General features: G+C 39.5%; 1 protein-coding gene across 1 annotated transcript in view; it reads right to left on the reverse strand.

The window, feature by feature from the left end:
• The window catches only part of TSPAN12 (tetraspanin 12), an 88,428-nt gene that overhangs the window by 14,401 nt on the left and 55,229 nt on the right, over positions 1-18,798 (reverse strand). Inside the window, exons 5-7 of the mRNA XM_006859319.1 lie at positions 13,426-13,500; positions 8,929-9,036; positions 4,146-4,289 (exon numbers count right to left, since the gene is read on the reverse strand). Of these exons, the coding sequence (XP_006859381.1) occupies positions 4,146-4,289; positions 8,929-9,036; positions 13,426-13,500 (327 nt within the window). The remainder of the gene's footprint in view (positions 1-4,145; positions 4,290-8,928; positions 9,037-13,425; positions 13,501-18,798) is intronic.

The raw sequence follows: 18,798 nt of genomic DNA on the forward strand, positions 1-18,798 counted from the left end.
ATTGCAGAGGCTACACAAGAAGCCTAGTTCACTGGGTACGCTGTAGCCCCATTTTAGGTATTCCAATCAGTCATAGGCAGAAGACGGACTTACAAGCCTTCTAGTGTGATGTTTCTGACTATTCCTTTCTCTCCCTCTCCAGTGTCTACTCTGTGCTGCCCGGCCAGGGAAGCGCCGGAAGTCCCCCTGAATAGGGTTTTGAGGAGCAGCTTGTGAGCTTGAACTGTGACCTTGCAGTCTAGAGCATTAACCCACACAACGCCATACCAGGACTGATTGTTGTTATTGTTACGTGCCATAGAGTCGGTTCCGACTCATAGTGACCCTGCACAGGGTTTCCAAGGCTGTAAATCTGTACGAGAGCAGAAAGCCTCATCTTTGTCCTGTGGAACAGCTGGTAGTTTCGAACTGCTGACTGTGAGACTGGTAGCCCGATTCGTAACCACTACGCTACCAGAACTGATAGGAGATGTGTACTTATTTTAAGGAACTGGCTCACATTAAGTGTGGGGACTGGCAGGTCTGAAGTTCACAGGGCAGAGCAGCAGGCTGCAAACTCAGACAGGAGCTGGTGTTGCAGTCTTGATTCTGAAATCCATAGGGGCGTCTGGAAAGGCACTGCTGCTATAGTCTTGTGGCTAAATATATTTATCTCTGGGAAACCTGGTGGTACTGTGTGTTGGGCGTTAGACTGCTAAGGTGGTGGTTCAAACTCACCAGTCTCTCCATGAAAGAAAGCCGAGGCTATCTGCACTTATGAAGATTTTCAGTCTCAGAAACTCTATGTAGGGTTGTTATGACACAATACTAGCAGGTTTGAATTTTGGTTTTGGGAAACCTTAAGGCCTTCCAACTGACTAGATGAGCACTTCCACATTGTTGTTTTGGTTAAGTGCTGTCAAATAAGTTTCAACTCAAAGCAACACTGTATAGGGTTTCCGAGGAGTGGCTAGTGGGGTTCAATCGCTGACTTTTTGGTTAGCAGTGCAGTATTATCCTACAGTGCCACACTTTTCAGACTATGGACAGTTATTTCCTTTAAGAAAAGTCAACGGACTACAGCGTTTAACCACATTTACAAAATACCTTCATGGCAACACCCAGGTTCGTATTTGACTAAATAACTGGGCTAGTCAAGTTGGCACTTTAAATGAACCACCACACCTCCTGAGAGAAGCTATTCCTAGCCATCATATCTTACACAGGTCCTTTGTCACATCATTCTATTCAGAATCCTCAAAGTATTTACCAGCACCTTCAACTAATGTTCGGTGTTATCTGTTTTCTGCTTTCTTGTTGGATGTCTATATTCTTTAACTAGAATATATGTGACAAGAGATTGTATCTACAACATTCTCCACAGTGTCCCTAGCATTTAGAATCACACCAGGAAACCAGTAGTCTCTCAACAAACATTTTGAATGAGTGAGTATGAGATGACTAATTATGGTTAGAGATATTTTCACCTGTAACTCAGAAACCTGTACTTCGGTAAAAGTGTATAGCTTATTATTAATATTTTGAAAAGCTGTGTGCCAAACCTAACAATATCTCTGATGGGAAGTTTTCTAAAATGTGCAATTGTTGCTGTAATTCTCCTATCATTTTTCACAGGTTTCAAAATGTGTCATAGAGTATTATTGGGCCAAGGACCATACAGGCCACCAGATGGAAGAGAATGATTTATTTCCCTGATTGCAGAATTCTGAAGAAAGCAAGCCAGTTCTTATCTCTGAGCCTACAGAATACAAAAGATAAAAGGGACCTTTCCATCTAGTCCAGATTCGTTTTTAATTTAAAAACCCACCAATGACATGGCTATCTGACCTTGACTTTAATATTTCTAGTGATGAGGCACTCACTATTTTTTAACATAACCTGTCTTGCAATTGGATAGATTTTGATGAGCAAGGTTTTCCTTCTATTGATTCAAAATTTCCTTCCTGTAATTTCTGGCCTTTGGAGCAACAAAGAAAAAGTCTAGTTCCTGTGCTGAATTATGAACTTTCAAATGCTTAAAGACATGTAAAATAGTCCATGAGTTTTCTCTACTTCTGAATAAATATCCCAAATACCTACAGTTATTTCTCACTTGTCTCTCCTTCTAGAACTCTCATCTTCCTAGTGGATGATCTCTTGACACAGTGCTATTAGGAAGCATATGTTCTCCAGGGCAAAGTGGAATTAAGTCTTATTTTTAATTATGACTTTAATTGTACATGTCCCATGAAGCTACTAAATGATCCACTTTTGTAAGTCAACTACGCATATAATTATGCACTGCAGCATTGCCAATACCAGCATCTGTTATTAATTGTAAAATGCAAACACAGATTCATTTGATATAATGAACCCTTATCTCATCAGAAGTCTGTGTCTAAAGAACATATCATACTAACAAAGTCAGATGACGATTGAAGGACTTTTGATGGGCGTACGAAACATTTTAAAACTGCAACTTGGGCCATCAATTTCCATATGCCCATTAGTGTGGCCTGTTTCTGCTTTAACATTCATGGAACAAGAAATCATAAGAACAAGATTCCAGAAGAATTCCATTATAAAGTGCTAAAGGATAAACACTGGACTGCTAACCACAACGTTGGCAGTTCAAACTCACCAGCCGTTCCTCAGAAACCCTATACAGAGTCACTATGAGTCAGTACCAACTCAACAGTACTTAACAACAACACTGTTGTTATTTTTGTTGTTGTTAAATGTGATCAAGTTGGTTCCAACCCATAGCGACCCTGAATAGGGTTTCCAGAGAGTGGGTGCTCAGTGATGGATTTTAATCCACTGACTATAAAATGTCATTACATTGTTGTTGTTGTTGTTAAGTGCCATCAAGTCGGTTCCAACCCATAGTGACCCTAGATCCCTAAAATTAACATCACTAATCATCAGCCAAAGTGAGGAACTGAAGAATGTGGTGTGACAGCATTTTCTCTGGAGGGTCAGTTTTGTTGTGTTTTCATATATGTTTGAGGATATATTTGTTGCTGTTGCTGTTAGGTGCCATTGAGTTGGTACAGACTCATAACAACCCTCTGTACAACCAGGAAACATTGCCTGGTCCCGTGCCAACCTCACAATCATCGCTATGCTGGAGCCCATTGCTGTCGCCACTGTGCCAATCCATCTTGTTGGGGGTCTTCCTCTTTTTCTCAAACCCTCCACTTTACCAAACATGATATCCTTTTTCAGGGACTGGTCCCTCCTGACAATATGTCTGAAGTATGAGAGACAAAGTCTGTCCATCTTGGCTTCCAAGGAGCATTCTGACTGTACTTCCAACATAGATCTGTTTGTTCTTTTGGCAATCCATGGTACTTAATATCCTCCTCTAACACCATAAGTCAAATGCATCACTTCTTCTACGGTCTTCCTTATTCACTGTCTACCTTTCACATGCATATGAGGCTATTGAAAATACCATGGCTTGCATAAGGCATACCTTAATCTCAAACTGACACCTTGGGTCTCCAACACTTTAAAGAGGCCTTGTACAGCAGATTTGCCTAATGTAATATACGCCATTTACTTTCTCGACTTTTGCTTCCATCAGTGTTGATGGTTGATCCTAAGGATACATGTTGTTGTTAAGTGCCGTCAAGTTGGTTCCAACTCATAGACACCCTGTAAAGGGTTTCTGAGGAGTGGCTGGTGAGCTTGACTGCCAACCTTGAGGTTCAAACCAACCTTGCAGTCCAGCACCTTAACCTCAGTGCCACACCAGGACTCCTGAGGCTATAAGGAGGTCCTAAAATACATATTTTGCCCATGAACTCCAAACCCTGCTTCTGGACTACCCAAGGTAAACTACATACTCTGCATGTGTCTGTTTATAAAGGAAGTGACAACAGAAATTGGTCTAGATAAAAACATTTAAAATCCAATTAAGAAGCTATTCAATTCTAAAACATGGTCTTTTCTGCTTTTTTATTAAATTGTGATTAATGAGTGTTCAGATTTCTATATGGATTTTTTTGGCTTTAAACTACTTCATCACATATCAGATAAAATTGTTAAGGGCCTTTACATTTAGATGGAAAAGGGCAAATTTCAGTGGCATTATGTTGATTCTTTACTTCAAAGTTTAAAGGCAACTTTTATTGGTGACAAGTTACCCCACCCGGCCTTACCTCCTGGTACAGGTCACTGAGGTCTTCCTGGTGGGCTTGTTTGGAACATCCTGGGAATTCCCTAACACAACAGGAATCTGGTGGCCAGTCCATCTCTGTCATTTCCAGCCAATCAGTGAAATACACGACTCCACAGCACTTAAACTGCAAATGAATGACTGGTCAGGCTCATTCTACTATAAAAAATTGTTTTCTTAACTTACAGAAGATTAAAAGTTAGATTCATTTATTTATTTTGCCCAGTGCTAACCCCACTTCTGTCATCATTTAATAGAATATGTATGCGCTATGATGCTGAATGAGAGGCTAGCCATTCCACAATGGAGCAGTCTGAAGAGTAATGCCCATTAACACATAAAACATTCTCTACCTGTGAAATCCTCTACAAGTGACCATACTCAGCAACAGATTTAATAACTATTAACAGAAACAAGTCACTGAAATGCTGTCTTCATCATTAAAGTCCTAGACACTAAAGAGTAGTGCTCAGTCTATTTATCTGTCACCTGATCTGTTACTGTCGAGTCAATTCCAATTCATAGCGAGCCCATAGGCAGAACTGCCGCATACAGTTCCCAAGGTTGTCAGTCTTTATGAAAGTAGGCCTTGGCATCTTTCTCCCATGGAGCAGCTGGTAGATTTGAACTCCTGATATTTAGCTTCACAGGCAAGCTCTTAAAACTCTGCTCTGCTACGGCTCCATATATCACCTATTTACTGGTTTAATTGCTCAAAAAAATTAAAATATTATACTAAAAGTTTCTAATATCTCTGTAAAAGGATTTCCCAAGCAAAGCCTGTATCACAGGATTCATTAACTAACTTGGATTCATTAACCAGTAAAATATGCAAACACATTTGAGATATCAATATAGATTTGGTGAACTAACTTTTATTCAACCAAGTAAGAGTCTTAAAATAAACTATTATATCACCATAATCTCCGGAGGAAGGATGTTTTTTAGCTGGATTTAAGAAAATTCAACTTATTCTTATTTCACTGACGACTAGCAAAAACCCTTCTCTGCTCAGTGATTAGGAATGGTGCTTAAGGATAGATATAGATTATATTCCACATAGTTCTTGGACAGAAAGGAATCACTCCTAAAATAGTCAAGAGCAAGAAAGCATGGGCAGGCATTGAGAAGGGTTCTGCAGAGTGACGGCTCTGTGAATTTGTCATTCAGCAGGAAGTCTGTGTCTGCTATTCACTCTGCATCACGAGGTATTACAACACACCATCATTTCAAGCCTTGCCTAAAACCAACTTTGAAGAATTCTGAATGTCTCACCTAATATGAAACAGCATTATTAATATCGCATTTTTCACTTTCGTGGTTTATTAAAAAATGAAAAAGAAAAAATCTTCTTAAGAGTATGATAAACACATTACCCTCAGAAGCCCCATACAGGTTCACTATGAGTCGGAATGGACTCGGCGGCACTTAATAACAACAATGGGTAATACTGGGGAAAGCAGCGGTTCTGTAGGATAAACACTGGACTGCAAACCATGAGGTCTGCAGTTCGAGCCCACTCCACAGCATAAAGATGAGGCTTTCTGCTCCCTCAAAGATTTTGTGGCCTCAGAAACACTATTGAGGGTCACTATGAAGAAGTGCAGCCACAGTGCTCTTTGGAGGCCAGGATGGCCAAACTTCATCTCTCAAACTTTAGACATATTGTCAGGAGGGACCAGTCGCTGGAGAAGGATTTCATGTTTGGTAGGGTGGAGGGTCAGAGAAAAAGAGGAAGACCCCCAACAATATGGAGTGGCAAAGTAGCAGCATCAATGGGCTCAAGTGTGGCAACAATTGTGAGGCTGGCCCAGGATCGGGCAGTGTTTCATTCTGCTGTGCATAAGGTCGCTATAAGTCGGTACCGACTCAATGGCACCTAACAACAACAACAACAACAACAACCAGTCAGAACTGACGCAATGGCACTTAACAACATCAATGACTTTCTGAGAAAATTTCATTTTTATCTTTAACATTTTCCCTTTATAACACTCTATTGTTGTTGTGAAGTGGTGTCGAGTCAGTACCGACTCTAAAAGTCACGACTATACCACTGTTGTTATTGTTATTGTTAACTGCCATCGAGTAGGTTCCGACTCATAGGGATTCAGTATAGGGTTTCCAAGGAGTGGCTGGTGAGTTTGAACCACCAACCTTGTAGTTCAAACTGATCGTGTGGTACAGTGCTTTATCCCACAGCACTACACCAAGATTCCTGAATATATCATTACCATCACCAATTAGCACAAATACAATTTGGCTTTACATGTATTCTAAACAGCTTATTGAATAACCACAAAAAAACATGTTTTTGTTAAAAAAAAAGACTTCACTTTCTAAAAATCATAACCAACCAGTATCTGAGTCTGTCTTTCTAAATCCTAGAACAGAGAACAGCATTCTTGTCATTTCCTAATGTTATGTGGTCTCACTCTATCGTGACGGACAGAAGGGCAGTTCTTGGAACACACTAAGTCCATCTATACTGGAACGGCTCGTTTATCTGGTCATGTATGGAAGACAGAAGCTCCACAGAAATTACTTCTCCAAATAACTGAAGTACATGAAGTCCCGGTGTGGTGCTGTAGGATAAGCAGTGGACTACTAATCGCAAGGTCAGCGGTTCTAACCCTATCAGCTCCTCCTTGGAAATCCTATATAATTGGAAACTACTCAACAGCCTTAAATAACAACTATATTCAATGAAAAAGCATTTAAAATTTTTTCATAACTCACTGAAATCCTTTTTCTTTGTATATAGTTGTTTTTCACCTTAGAAAATAATGAATTGGTGCTGAAACTCTTCTGTAAGACTACTTGAAGCAAACCCAGGATTCCATTTCACATTAGTGAAGTCTACACCTTTTTTGTGAAAATAGTGCAGGACTGGGTGGTGCTTTGCTCAGTTTGTGGAAAAATGGAATTAAGAGATAATAAAAGATGTGAAGTCCCCTTGTACACAGGGTTGCTATGAGTCGGAATGGGCTCCATGGCACGTAACAACACCAACAGCAACACATCTTCATTGTATTACCTCTGCCTCCTTTTGTAGCATACTGTGAGATACAGCTACTCTAGAAAACAGAAAACACAATCCCCATTTTACATAAAATGGAATTGACACTTTCCAAGGTCAAGCAACTCGCGGAGGTCATAGACTAGTATGTGGAAGAGTTTACTCATTCCCAAGCCCGTCCTCCACCCGCTGACTTCTTAAACAAACAAATAACATAAAACATGTTTTCTTAAGGTAATACTATAAATCCCACCAGGGCTTAGGTGAGATTCCACAAGGTGGGCACAAACAAACAGAACCACATTACATCCGGAGTCAGGGGCACTGGGTTGTGGTTGTGACCGCTTTCACCTCTACAATTGTTTTAGAAGAGAAGTTTTGAATAATCTTCACTACTTCCTTTTGAGTGAATTAGGTCTATGACATGCAGAAGCGAACTTGTCATGTGACAAATCTAAAAATAAGTGTGCTACCATAGGCAGGGCTTGTACATTGTCCATCTAGGTGGAGCCCCAACAAGAAATGAAATGCTTTGTTCTTTAACAGGGATTACCTTGGTCTGCATCACAAATCCCTCAAAATAAGGAGCTCTTGGAAATTCCTGCCCAGGGCTGAAGTTGAACAGAGCTTGCTATGAATTCCCCAGGGCATCACTTGTTTTCCCCTTCATGTTGTTTTTAGTACAAATGCACAGTAAACAAACAAAGTTAGGAAGTATTTAAATAAACAGGAAATCTGTGTTGTAATGATAATTTTCATCATCCCAACAACTGTAAAACAAAGGGTTAGATTTGGAGTTTGTCCTCCACTTGAACTTCTGTTAATTTCCAAGGAAGTCTTAATTAAGCAGGACACTGGGTATCCGTCATGTAAATTACTGAGGCTCATATGTTTCTGACCAAAGTCTAAGAAAACTGAAAAGAAAGCACTACATGTGGTCATCTGAGAAGGTCCCTCCAACCAAGAGGAACCTGTTGAAAACATTCACACTCGTTTGAGAGAAAAGCCTGACTTGAAGCAAGATCCATGGCTAAGTTCAAGCCATCAGATTTTACACATGTAAATATAGTCTTCATTTAAGAAGACAACTGGGTGCCTTGCTGTACTGTAGTCAGGTCAGAAAACTAAAGGAGCCTACACTTTGTAACGTTGTTGTTAATAAGCATACTCCCTAATGAAATAAGATTGATGATCTCATTTAATTTTCTCAACAAGATGAGGAGGCAGATACTTTTACTTTATTATCCTCATTTTACATGTTAGAAAACTGAGACTTAGGGCAACTAAATAAATTATTTAATTTAATAGTAAGAGTAAGCACCAGGCTCGGGATTTGAACCTAGGTCTTTGTGACTACAAAGTTCATGTCCTTAAGGATATTTCAGCCCCTGTTTCTGCAAAAAATAATTAAAAGTGTTTTAAACTTATAGATAGCTCTAAAAGTGATGAAAGATGTCATTTCAAAAAGAAATTGATATTTATCAAATTATCTCCCCTTAACAGCAATGTAGCAAAATGGATTTTTAGAAATCCTATAATATAAATGAATCCAGTGAAATGAAGGTGAAATTGTATACATTGTAAGAAAAGGAAGAATTTTTGAAGAACTTATTTGTAAATGAATCTTAGGCTTAACTTTTCAGCATGGAAAAAAAAAAAAAAATCACCAAAGCCAAAGTTTTGGACATTTATTTTAAAAGTGATCCCTGCATCCCAAGTTTTCTACCCTACCAATCACAGCACTTACCTCTCTCTGAAAAAAATTCCAAGCATGAGTAAGCCACCGGTATCTTGGTAAGCCGTAATTGGTCATTCTCGCTTTCAAAGTGACCATATCTGACCACTGTACTGGCACCTAGAGATAAAAAGCATAAATCACAACACCAGCACATACACACACACACACACCCATACTCACATACTTACTCACACATACCTGAAATAGACTGCAACTTACAAATACTATTGAAAATCTATCTTATATCTAAATTATATTCGGGGTTACTAAATATTTACTGAACAATCTCTACATGCAGTGTTGATTCTAGATGATGAGGTACTTTGTACTAAGCAATATAATGAGAGATGATCACAGTGCCAATCACAAATTAAAGGAAATTCCAAAACAAGTAGGTACCCAGGCAGCCTACAGATAACACTGAGAAGCTACTCATTAACAAATGATTTCTTGGGAGAGATGGCCTTTGATTTGATTTCATTCATGCTATGATACTGTTCTTTGGAATGAGTAAATAACAGTACTAAAATAGAAGGAGAAAATCGACTAGAAAAAGAGTGTGGAGTCCTGGGGAGGCGCTGTGGGTTAATACACCACGCTGCAAAGCCGTTTGAACTGCAAGGTTGGTAGTGCAAACTCACCAGCTGCTCCTTGGAAACCCTATACAGGGTTGCTATGGGTCGGAATCAACTCAACGGCACTTAACAACAACAAGCTTAAGTCAAACCTCATTCTAGAGTACTTTTGTAAATACCTTTCAAAAATTGGATTTAGGAGGCATGGTAAAATGTTAGAACAGTTCTCAACTTTAAACTTCTTTGTGCTTCAGATTTCAAATCATGTAGTACCATGTCCATGCACATATTTAATCATGACAGACCTTCAGGTCTTCAGCAAATCATTTGTCCGGAAGTCTGATCAGCATACTATGCTGTTTCATCTACAGATATACAGTTCCTAGTCTCACCACATGTGCGGCATTAGAAGAGCTCTTGGGGAACTAGGCATGCATCATGGAGAAATAGTAAACCAGCTTAGTGAAACCACCCAAGCACTCAACAAGTGAAGTAAGGAACAAGAGGAAAAGGAGAAATGAGTAAATACAACTTAGCTAGAGATGGAGACTAAGACTGCTTTGAGATTTTATAGAAAGAGAGAGTATTAGCAAAATAAGTCCTGGCATCATCCTAGCAGGGTAAGCACTAGCCTGCTAAGAGTTAGGGCAGCAGTTCAAACCCACCAGTCATTCTTTGGGAGCCTTCTACAGGGTTGCTATGATGATACTTAACAACAGTGAGCAAAAGCAGTTGTTTTAAAAAGTCTGAACATAGAAAGTATTCATTTTTCCCCTATGTTCATTTTTCTTTGATGATTTGAAAATATACAGTGCCAAAGAAAACATCCAAGTTCAGAAAATTAATCAATGTTGAAGTTACTCACTATAAATTAATACATCTCACATCCATTAGGTATAAAATAAATTCCCTAGAATTTCACAATAAGAAACAAGTCATATTGACAGATTTTATCTAAAGAAGAAATCGTAAGTAGAAGGTGAGCATGTATAAACACGGAAATACAGGGGAAATAGACTGCCTGGTCTATTTTCAGTTATTAGAACAGTTGTTTTTATTTTACGTTCCAAAATAAAATATGGATTGGTTCCCTGTTGTGACCACAATTGATCTGAGACCAAAAATGGCAAGAAACAGGGGAGACCACTAAAGTTCTGGCATAAAATACTGGGATATGACCATAAAGTAGAACACACATTTATTAGCCAAAAGCACAAAGCCCATTCTATGTGAAAGCTGGGTTCTGCAAAATTTGGCAGATAATAAACTTTAATGGCACTTTTCATACACGCTGCTATTAGTGTAAAAGCAATAAAAAAAACCTGACAAACTTCTTTGCTAAAGGACGGTTCTGCACAGTACACATATGAACAGTCCATGGTTTATCCTCGTGACTTTACTGGGGCAGAATTACACAAACAAAACAGTGATAGATACAATCCATTTAAAAATCTACAGAAGGTAAATTCATTTCTAAAAACAAAGAATGATTTCTTCAAATAATTCAAAAGAGCACTATCAAAAGTTAAGATGAAGGGATTAAGAATTAATTGTAAGATTTACTATCTATCATGTGAATATTAGGAGATAAAGTTATTATCTGAAAATGCAAAACTTATCAAAGCAACCATTTTACATGTAACACATAGAAACTAAGCCCCTGGAACCTATGAAGTGGGTAGACACAGTGGCTGTAACAATGAGCTCACACACAACTGTGAAGATGGCAACACAGGCCAATGACACAGTGTTTTGCTCTGTGGTACCCAGTGCTTTCTGTGAGTAGGAACCAACTCAATGGAATCTAATAACAATAGCTGTACAAGGCTTCTAGGCATGAAGTGGACATGTGATTCTCCAAGACAGTAACAAAATTCCTATTTTAATGACACGTTTCGATTAGAAGAAAGTACTGTTTTATTTTATATTAAACTTGTTACAGTCTGCCATGATTTTTCCATTTCTGTTTACTAGAGAGAAAAATAATCATCAATTCTATCTTCTTACTGAGAGTTGTCATACTGTCAAAGCATGCATATTTTCACCAGGGGTCAGCTGTGTCAGGTGCCAAAGCATTGTTTACATGTAAATAGAAATAGGCAGAATAATAGCTGTGTGTCTAATTATGACTTTGCATTCAAAACACTCTCACCGGAGAGTAGCAGATTCACCACAGAATCTTTAACTGAATCAGTACTAGATAGAACTTGGATTTGATCATATGGCTGCCAAAAGCTCTCTTCTCACTGAAAATAAAAACCTTCCGGTTTTCTTAATGGTTTTCAAATTTTACCATGTAGAAGAGTCCCCTGGAAAACTTGCCACAAATTCAAGTGTCCAGTCTGCTCCCCCTTCTCCCATGGCCTTCCCCTCTATTCTGAATGAGCAGATCTGACTGCAGCATTACACTGCCCATACTTAAAAGAATGCCCCTGGATGTCTCCTCATGTATATAGTCCAAGGACCATGCATGGAAAAACACCTCTTAAGAAACACAATTGGAGTCCTGGTGTGGCGCCGTGTGTTAATGCGCCAGACTGCAAAGCCATTTGAACTGCAAGGTCGGTAGTTCAAGCTCACCAGCAGCTCCTTGGAAACCCTATACAGGGTTGCTATGGGTTGGAACCAACTCAACAGCACTTCACAACAACAACATGAAACACAATTACTCCATGATGTTTACATTGGAGAATTCTGGTATGGCCCCATAAAAACAGCCAACAGTCATGAACATTCAAAGGCGCCGGAGCTCACTGGTAATAAACGCACCAGTTAAATGAGTAAACATTAAGTAATAATACCCAATGCAAGCAAGGGCAAATGGTAAGTGCTAAGCCAAACTTGACTGGTAACTTCTGGAGACTGAGAAACTCTTATCCTTATTCATTTTAACATATGTATAAAGGCTGTTCCAGCAGCTTCAACAACTAAAATGCTCAAGAGTTGTTTCCAAGTACCAAGTCTCCAATTGTGAGAGTGCTTCTACACTGTGCCAGACATACAGCAAATCTTCAAACACACTCAAACTGGGAGACCTTTAGGCTTGTTGCAAACAGGAGACACCTGCTTTCTTGTGGTCCATCTACTGCAGTCAGCATTTTATAAGGCTTTCGTGTAGGTTTCAAGACCTGGCACACAGATCTCACTGCAAATGTGAACTCTTTCCTATTAGATATACACTCTAGTTGATAACACTCATTTTAACACATGCAGTATTTTTACTGTTATACACATGTTTTAAAACTCAGAATCAAAGACATAGGAAGGGGCTTCAAAAAGTTTATATGGTGGGGGGGACGATTATCTTTTTTTTTTTCTTAAATGTTTTATTGTGAGTTATATGATAGTTTACATGGGAGAACATTAGTTTTACATTCATTCTATCATATATCATTTCATTGCCATGGTTACAATCCCCACCCTGCATCATCAACCAACCAAAGGGTATACCCTGCAAGCCTGCCCCCTACGCTCCCCACCCCCCCCCCCCAGTCTTCAGCACACAGTCCCTCACCCTCTCTGGATCTAAAGTCCCCAGCTGCTCCATCGCTCCATGTCATCGTCTTTGCCTCCATCTTAGGCATCACTGCTTCTCTGGGTAGGGTCCCGCTCGACGATTTTCTTTTGATTTCATTTTTCCACAAACTTTTTGAAGTTCTCTCATATACCACAAATCCTATCACATGAACTGTTACAAAACATGCTTTGGAAATGTACTTTAGGTAGCATATACATAGGTAAGATTATTTTTCAGAAATATGGTGACAAATCATGTCATCATGGAAGTCCACTGCCACGGATCCATTCTGACTCATGCAATAAACATACAAAGGAATAATAAATAATATGTCTGCATGACTCCAAAGTAACAGATTTGGAAGGCAAAACTGGATATAGTCTTAGATTGTCTTTACTCCTGTTTTTAACTCACCACAATTTCCTGCTCATATGTCCAAACGCCACAAGCCAGTTCTACACAGAAGATGACAAGCAAACTTCCAAAGTACTGTAAGAGAACAGAAAGCATGCTGTTAGTAGAGAAATAACATAAAGCATTGTCATTACAGACAATCTAAATATTCTCATGAAAAAATAAACAGAGGCACATCTTCCCGAAGCTTCCTCAAGAACGTTGTTGTTGTTAAGTGCCACTGAGTTGGTTCCAACTCACAGTGACCCTGTATAGAGTTTCCGAGGAGTGGCTGGTTCAAACCGACCTTGCAGTCAAGTGCTTATCCTATAGTGCCACACCACGACTCCATAGATGGGGGGACTTTCAGAAAATTTAGAGACATCTGCAGACACCATTTAATACTCACTTAAATGGACCATTGTTTATTACACATCTTCTGTAACAAATCCTTTCATTAGATTAAACTAGAATGTATATGGTATGGTTTGATAAACTATAATTGAGTTCTCCAAACTGTGGGTGAGAAACTGAGGTTTTGGAAATTTCTATTTCCAAAGTGGATGAGGTAGAGTCAACAACTTCAAGGCTCTATTTATGCACAGATATTAATTCATCATTCTAGGCAATGGGACCGCCTTTCCATTATTAGAAAAGTATAACAAATAGTAAAATTTTAATTGCTTATCATGCTTTTATATATGTTGTTGTTGCTAAGAGTTGTTGAGTTGTATAGGGTTTCTGCAGAGCAGCTGGTGGGTTTGAACTGCTGACCTTGTGGTTCAGAGTCCAGTGCTAATTCTACAGCATCACACCAAAAGTCTGTATATATAGAGAGAGAGTGTGTGAGAGAGAGTGAGTCCTGGTGTAGGATAAATAAGCACTTAACCATAAGGTCAGCTTGAACCACAAGGTCCATGGTTCAAACTCTCCAGCCACTCCTTGGAAACCCTATAGAGAATTACTATGAGTTGGAACTGACTCACCGTCACTTCACAACAATGTGTATGTTGTGATTCAAACTGAGTTTGCAGTTCTGTGGATTAACCCACAACATGACACCAGGACTCCATATATGTGTATATATGTCAACTATCAACACTCATGGAAGCAGCAGTCAAGAATTCAAATGATTTCTCTATTGCATTACGCAAATCTGTTGCACAAGACGTTTTTAAAGTGTTGAAGAGCAAAGACAGCAGCTTCAGAACTAAGGTGCGACTGACTCAAGCCATGGTATTTTCAATCACCTCATATGCATGTGAAAGCTGGACAGTGAATAAGGAAGACCATAGAAGAATTGATGCTTTTGAGTTATGGTATTGGAAGAGAATATTGAAAGTGCCATGGGCTGCCAAAAGAACAAACAGATCTGTGTTGGAAGAAGTGCAGCCAGAGTGCTCCTTGGAAGCCAGGATGGTCAAACTTTGTCTCTCATGCTTCAGACATGTTGTCAAGAGGGACCAGTCGCTGGAGAAAGATATCATGTTTACTAAGGTGAATGTCACAGAAAAAGAGGAAGACCCCCAGCAAGATGGATTGGCAAAGTGGCAGCATCAATGGGCTCAAGTGTGGCAACAACTGTGAAGTTAGCCCAGGTCCAGGCAGTGTTTCATTCTGTTGTGCATAGGGTCGCTAAGAGTCAGTCCAACTCAATGGCACCTAACAACATATGTGTGTGTGTGTGTGTATACATGTATATATTATATATACATATATACATATGGTTGGAGTCCTGGTGTGGTACTGTAGGGTAAGCAGTGGATTGCAAGGTTTTTAAATAGCATATTATCTAAACATTGGAGTCCTGGTGTAGCACTGTGACATAAAGCACTGGATCAGAAGATCAGTTTGAACCACAAGGTGGGTGGTTCAAACTCATCAGCTGCTCTTGGAAACACTATACAGGGTCTCTATGAGTGCTCAGGAAGCATCCATCTTGCTGTAGTGGGTGGTCATGAAGAGGGATGGTAGAAGACCACAATTGAAGGGTAGATTGGAGCCAGGTTACAGAGAATTTTAAGTGAAAAGTCAATGGATTCTAAAAGTATACTGCAGGCAGTGAGGTGACATCTTTGTAATGTTTCTGAACAGGAACATCAACAGGTGACATCTTTGTAATGCTTCCTGAACAGGAACATCAACAAATGCTGAATGCAGATTAAATAAGGGCACGGTTCAATGTAGATTGTAAGGAAAAGGCCACAGTGAAGGCTCCCTTGTTACTGCGGACTTCCAGTGGATTTTTGACTCATAATGAAGCTGTGTGACAGAGAAGAATGCCCCATAGGGTTTCCTAGGCTTAACCTTTAGGAAAAGAGATCTCCAGATCTTTGTCCTGCAGAGCTACTCAGTCCTGCTAACTGAAGAGTACCTTTCTATTGTGCCAGCAAAGCTCCTTGAAGGATCTCTTAGAAAGCATCAAAGTGGAGACATTTAGCAAGGATCTGAACTTGGTTAGATGGTGCCTTTGCAAATATGTAAGAAAAAGAAGACAGATAAAAGAAAAACTGTCAAGACATTTTGACTGATTGGATCTAAGTACTGAGGAAGAAAGATACGTCTGGCTAAAATAAAGAAATTGAGAAAAGAAAACAGTCTTGTAATAAGGAAACATTCATTTTAGATGTGTTTTATAGAAAGAAATATTTATTAAACAAATAGAAATACAGATCTGGACCTCAGATACTAAGGAATATAAATGGAAATTATTAAAATGATGATAAGATGATTCCAAACAAAAAACATTCAACTATTTACCAGGTACTTTCATAACTATTAAGGAGCACTAGTGACACAGTGATTAAGCACTTGGTTGCTATTCAAAAAGTCAGTAGTGGTTTCCTTTAAGATTTACAGCCTCAGAAACCTGATGGGGCAGTTCTCCTCTGTCAATTCAATGACGATGGATTTGTAATTTTCATAATTAACGCTCTCCTGAACTTTGTGTAATGGATTGGACTAGCCTACAGGTGAAAGCTTAACACCAAAAGTAGATCATGTGATTTGCATAAGAATAATCATAATGTGTTTTGGCACATCCTGTGACTTTGTGCCACTTCCTTCCCACCCTCACAGGTGTGGAGGGAACTATACAATGGCAAGTAAAAAAAGGTGTGTCAAAGAATGGGATCTCTCAAAGTTTTCTTCACTAATTCCAGCAGGAATAAAACAATGTCTCTGTTCACACAAATCACCCAGTCCATTTGGGGTGCAGGATTGGGTGAAGAGAACCAGGTAGTGATGATAATCAATAACCTCTCTTTACTGGAGAAAAAGGTCCATGTTGGTGGTGATACTTGGTGCCATAAAGCTGGTTCCTACTCAGAGCAGCCCTATGTCCAACAAAACGAAGCACTGTCTGATTCTGCACCATCCTCACCATTGTATGCTTGAGCCCACTCTTGCTGCCTCTGTGTTAATCCACTTAGTTTTCACTAACACTCCATTTGACCAAGTATGATGTATTTCTCCAGGACCTGGTTCCTCCTGACAACACATCCAAAGAAGAAGAGATGAAGTCTCAACATCCTCACTTCTAAGGAACATTCTAGTTGTACTTCTTCCAAGACAGATTCATTAATTTCTCTGGCAGTCCACAGTACTTTCAATATTCTTCTTCAACAAAGGTTTTTGAGGACAAGCATCACATAGTAGGTGCTCAATGAATGTACACTAGATAAAACAATGCATGAAATCAAAGCAAGGGAGCCACCTTGGATTAGTTGATCAAGAAAGACCTCTTTAAGAAGGTGATGTTTAAGAAGAGTCAGCAATGACAAGGGGAGTCTATCCCATTAGGAGTCATGGAAAAGCAATGCAGGAAGATGAAACAGGAAGTGCAAGCAGCCTCACAAAGTGAGCTAGTGGATGAGTGGATGAGTAGAGGAAGCACAGGGAGATGATCATGACATTGAAAAGTACAAGAAGCCAGATCATGAAGAGGTTTATGGGCCAAGGAGAGAATTTTGAATACTACTCTAAGTGCAATAAAAATCCTTTGATAGGTGACGTGATCTTAACACATGTTATAGAAACAGGGATGTGGTTGTTTCGTAAAAAAACATTCTGTAGGAAAGCAAGGCTGTGATCAACAAAAAGATTGCACAACAGGATGATAGTCAAAAATGGAAAAAAGTAGACTGATTTAGGATTCTGAGTCATCCAGACTTGAACTTGCTTTGCTTGTAATTTTTGCAAAAAAATAAAAATGTTTAAATTTCTTTTATGGTCACCAGGTGGTATGAATGGCTTGCATTTGGCTGATGGGAAGTTTGTTGTTGTTGTTTTTGTTAGGTGCCATCAAGTCGGTACCAACTCATAATGACCTTATGCACAACAGAACGGAACACTGCCCAGTCCTGGGCCAACCTCACAATCACTACATTTGAGCCTACTGATGCTGCCACTTTACCAAACCATCACATTTAGGGTCTTTCTCTTTTTCTCCAACCCTCTATTTTATCACACACAATATCCTTCTCTCCAGCAACTGGTCCCTCCTGTCCAAAGTATAAGAGATAAAGTCTGGCCTCCAAGGAGCACTCTGGTTGTACTTCTTCCAACACAGACCTATTTGGTGTTTTGGCAGCCCGTGGCACTTTCAATATTCTTCTCCAACACCATAACTCAAATGCACAAATTCTTCGACAGTCTTCCTCCTTCACTTTCTAACTTTTGCATGCATATGAGGTTATTGAAAATACCATGGCTTGGGTCAGGAATACCTTAATTCTCAAACTGACAGCTTTGCTCTTCAACACTTTAAAGAGGTCTTGTGCAACAGATTTGCCCAATGCAATAATACATCATTTGATTTCTTGATTGCTGCTTCCATGAGCGTTGATGGTTGATCCGAGCAAAATGAAGTCTTTCACAACGTCAGTCTTTTTTCCATTTATATGCATGTTGTTTATTGGTCCAGTGGTGAGGAATTTTGTTTTCTTTACATTGAGGTCCAACTGAAACCAAAGACTGTGCTCTTTGATCTTCACAACTCACCTAGTGACACCACAGAACAAAAAGTCTGGCGAATTATTTCCACAAAACCCTTGTGAAGCAGGTCTACTCTAGCACACATGGGGTCGCCATGATTCAGAATTGACTGGATAGTGAAATATGACAAAATCTCATTACCTGCCTCCTGGAATCATTGGCCAGGTTGCCAAGGCAGTGGAACCAGTAGGAAGTTCCCCAAATAGAGCCATCTGTAAGTGCCCAGGTATGTGTAAGATCCGAGCAGCTCTGCCAGCTGTATGGATCAAAACCACCTTGTCCTAACAGCAGGCCTGATAATGTCTTTGCTTCTCAAGGTGAGCTTTACAATGCCCCCATGGGATGGCCTAGTGAGTATGCATTAGGCTGCTAATCACAGTCATCAGCAGTTTGAATCTG

Source organism: Chrysochloris asiatica, unplaced genomic scaffold, assembly GCF_000296735.1.
Source record: "Chrysochloris asiatica unplaced genomic scaffold, ChrAsi1.0 scaffold00032, whole genome shotgun sequence".
NCBI classification, from domain to species: domain Eukaryota; kingdom Metazoa; phylum Chordata; class Mammalia; order Afrosoricida; family Chrysochloridae; genus Chrysochloris; species Chrysochloris asiatica.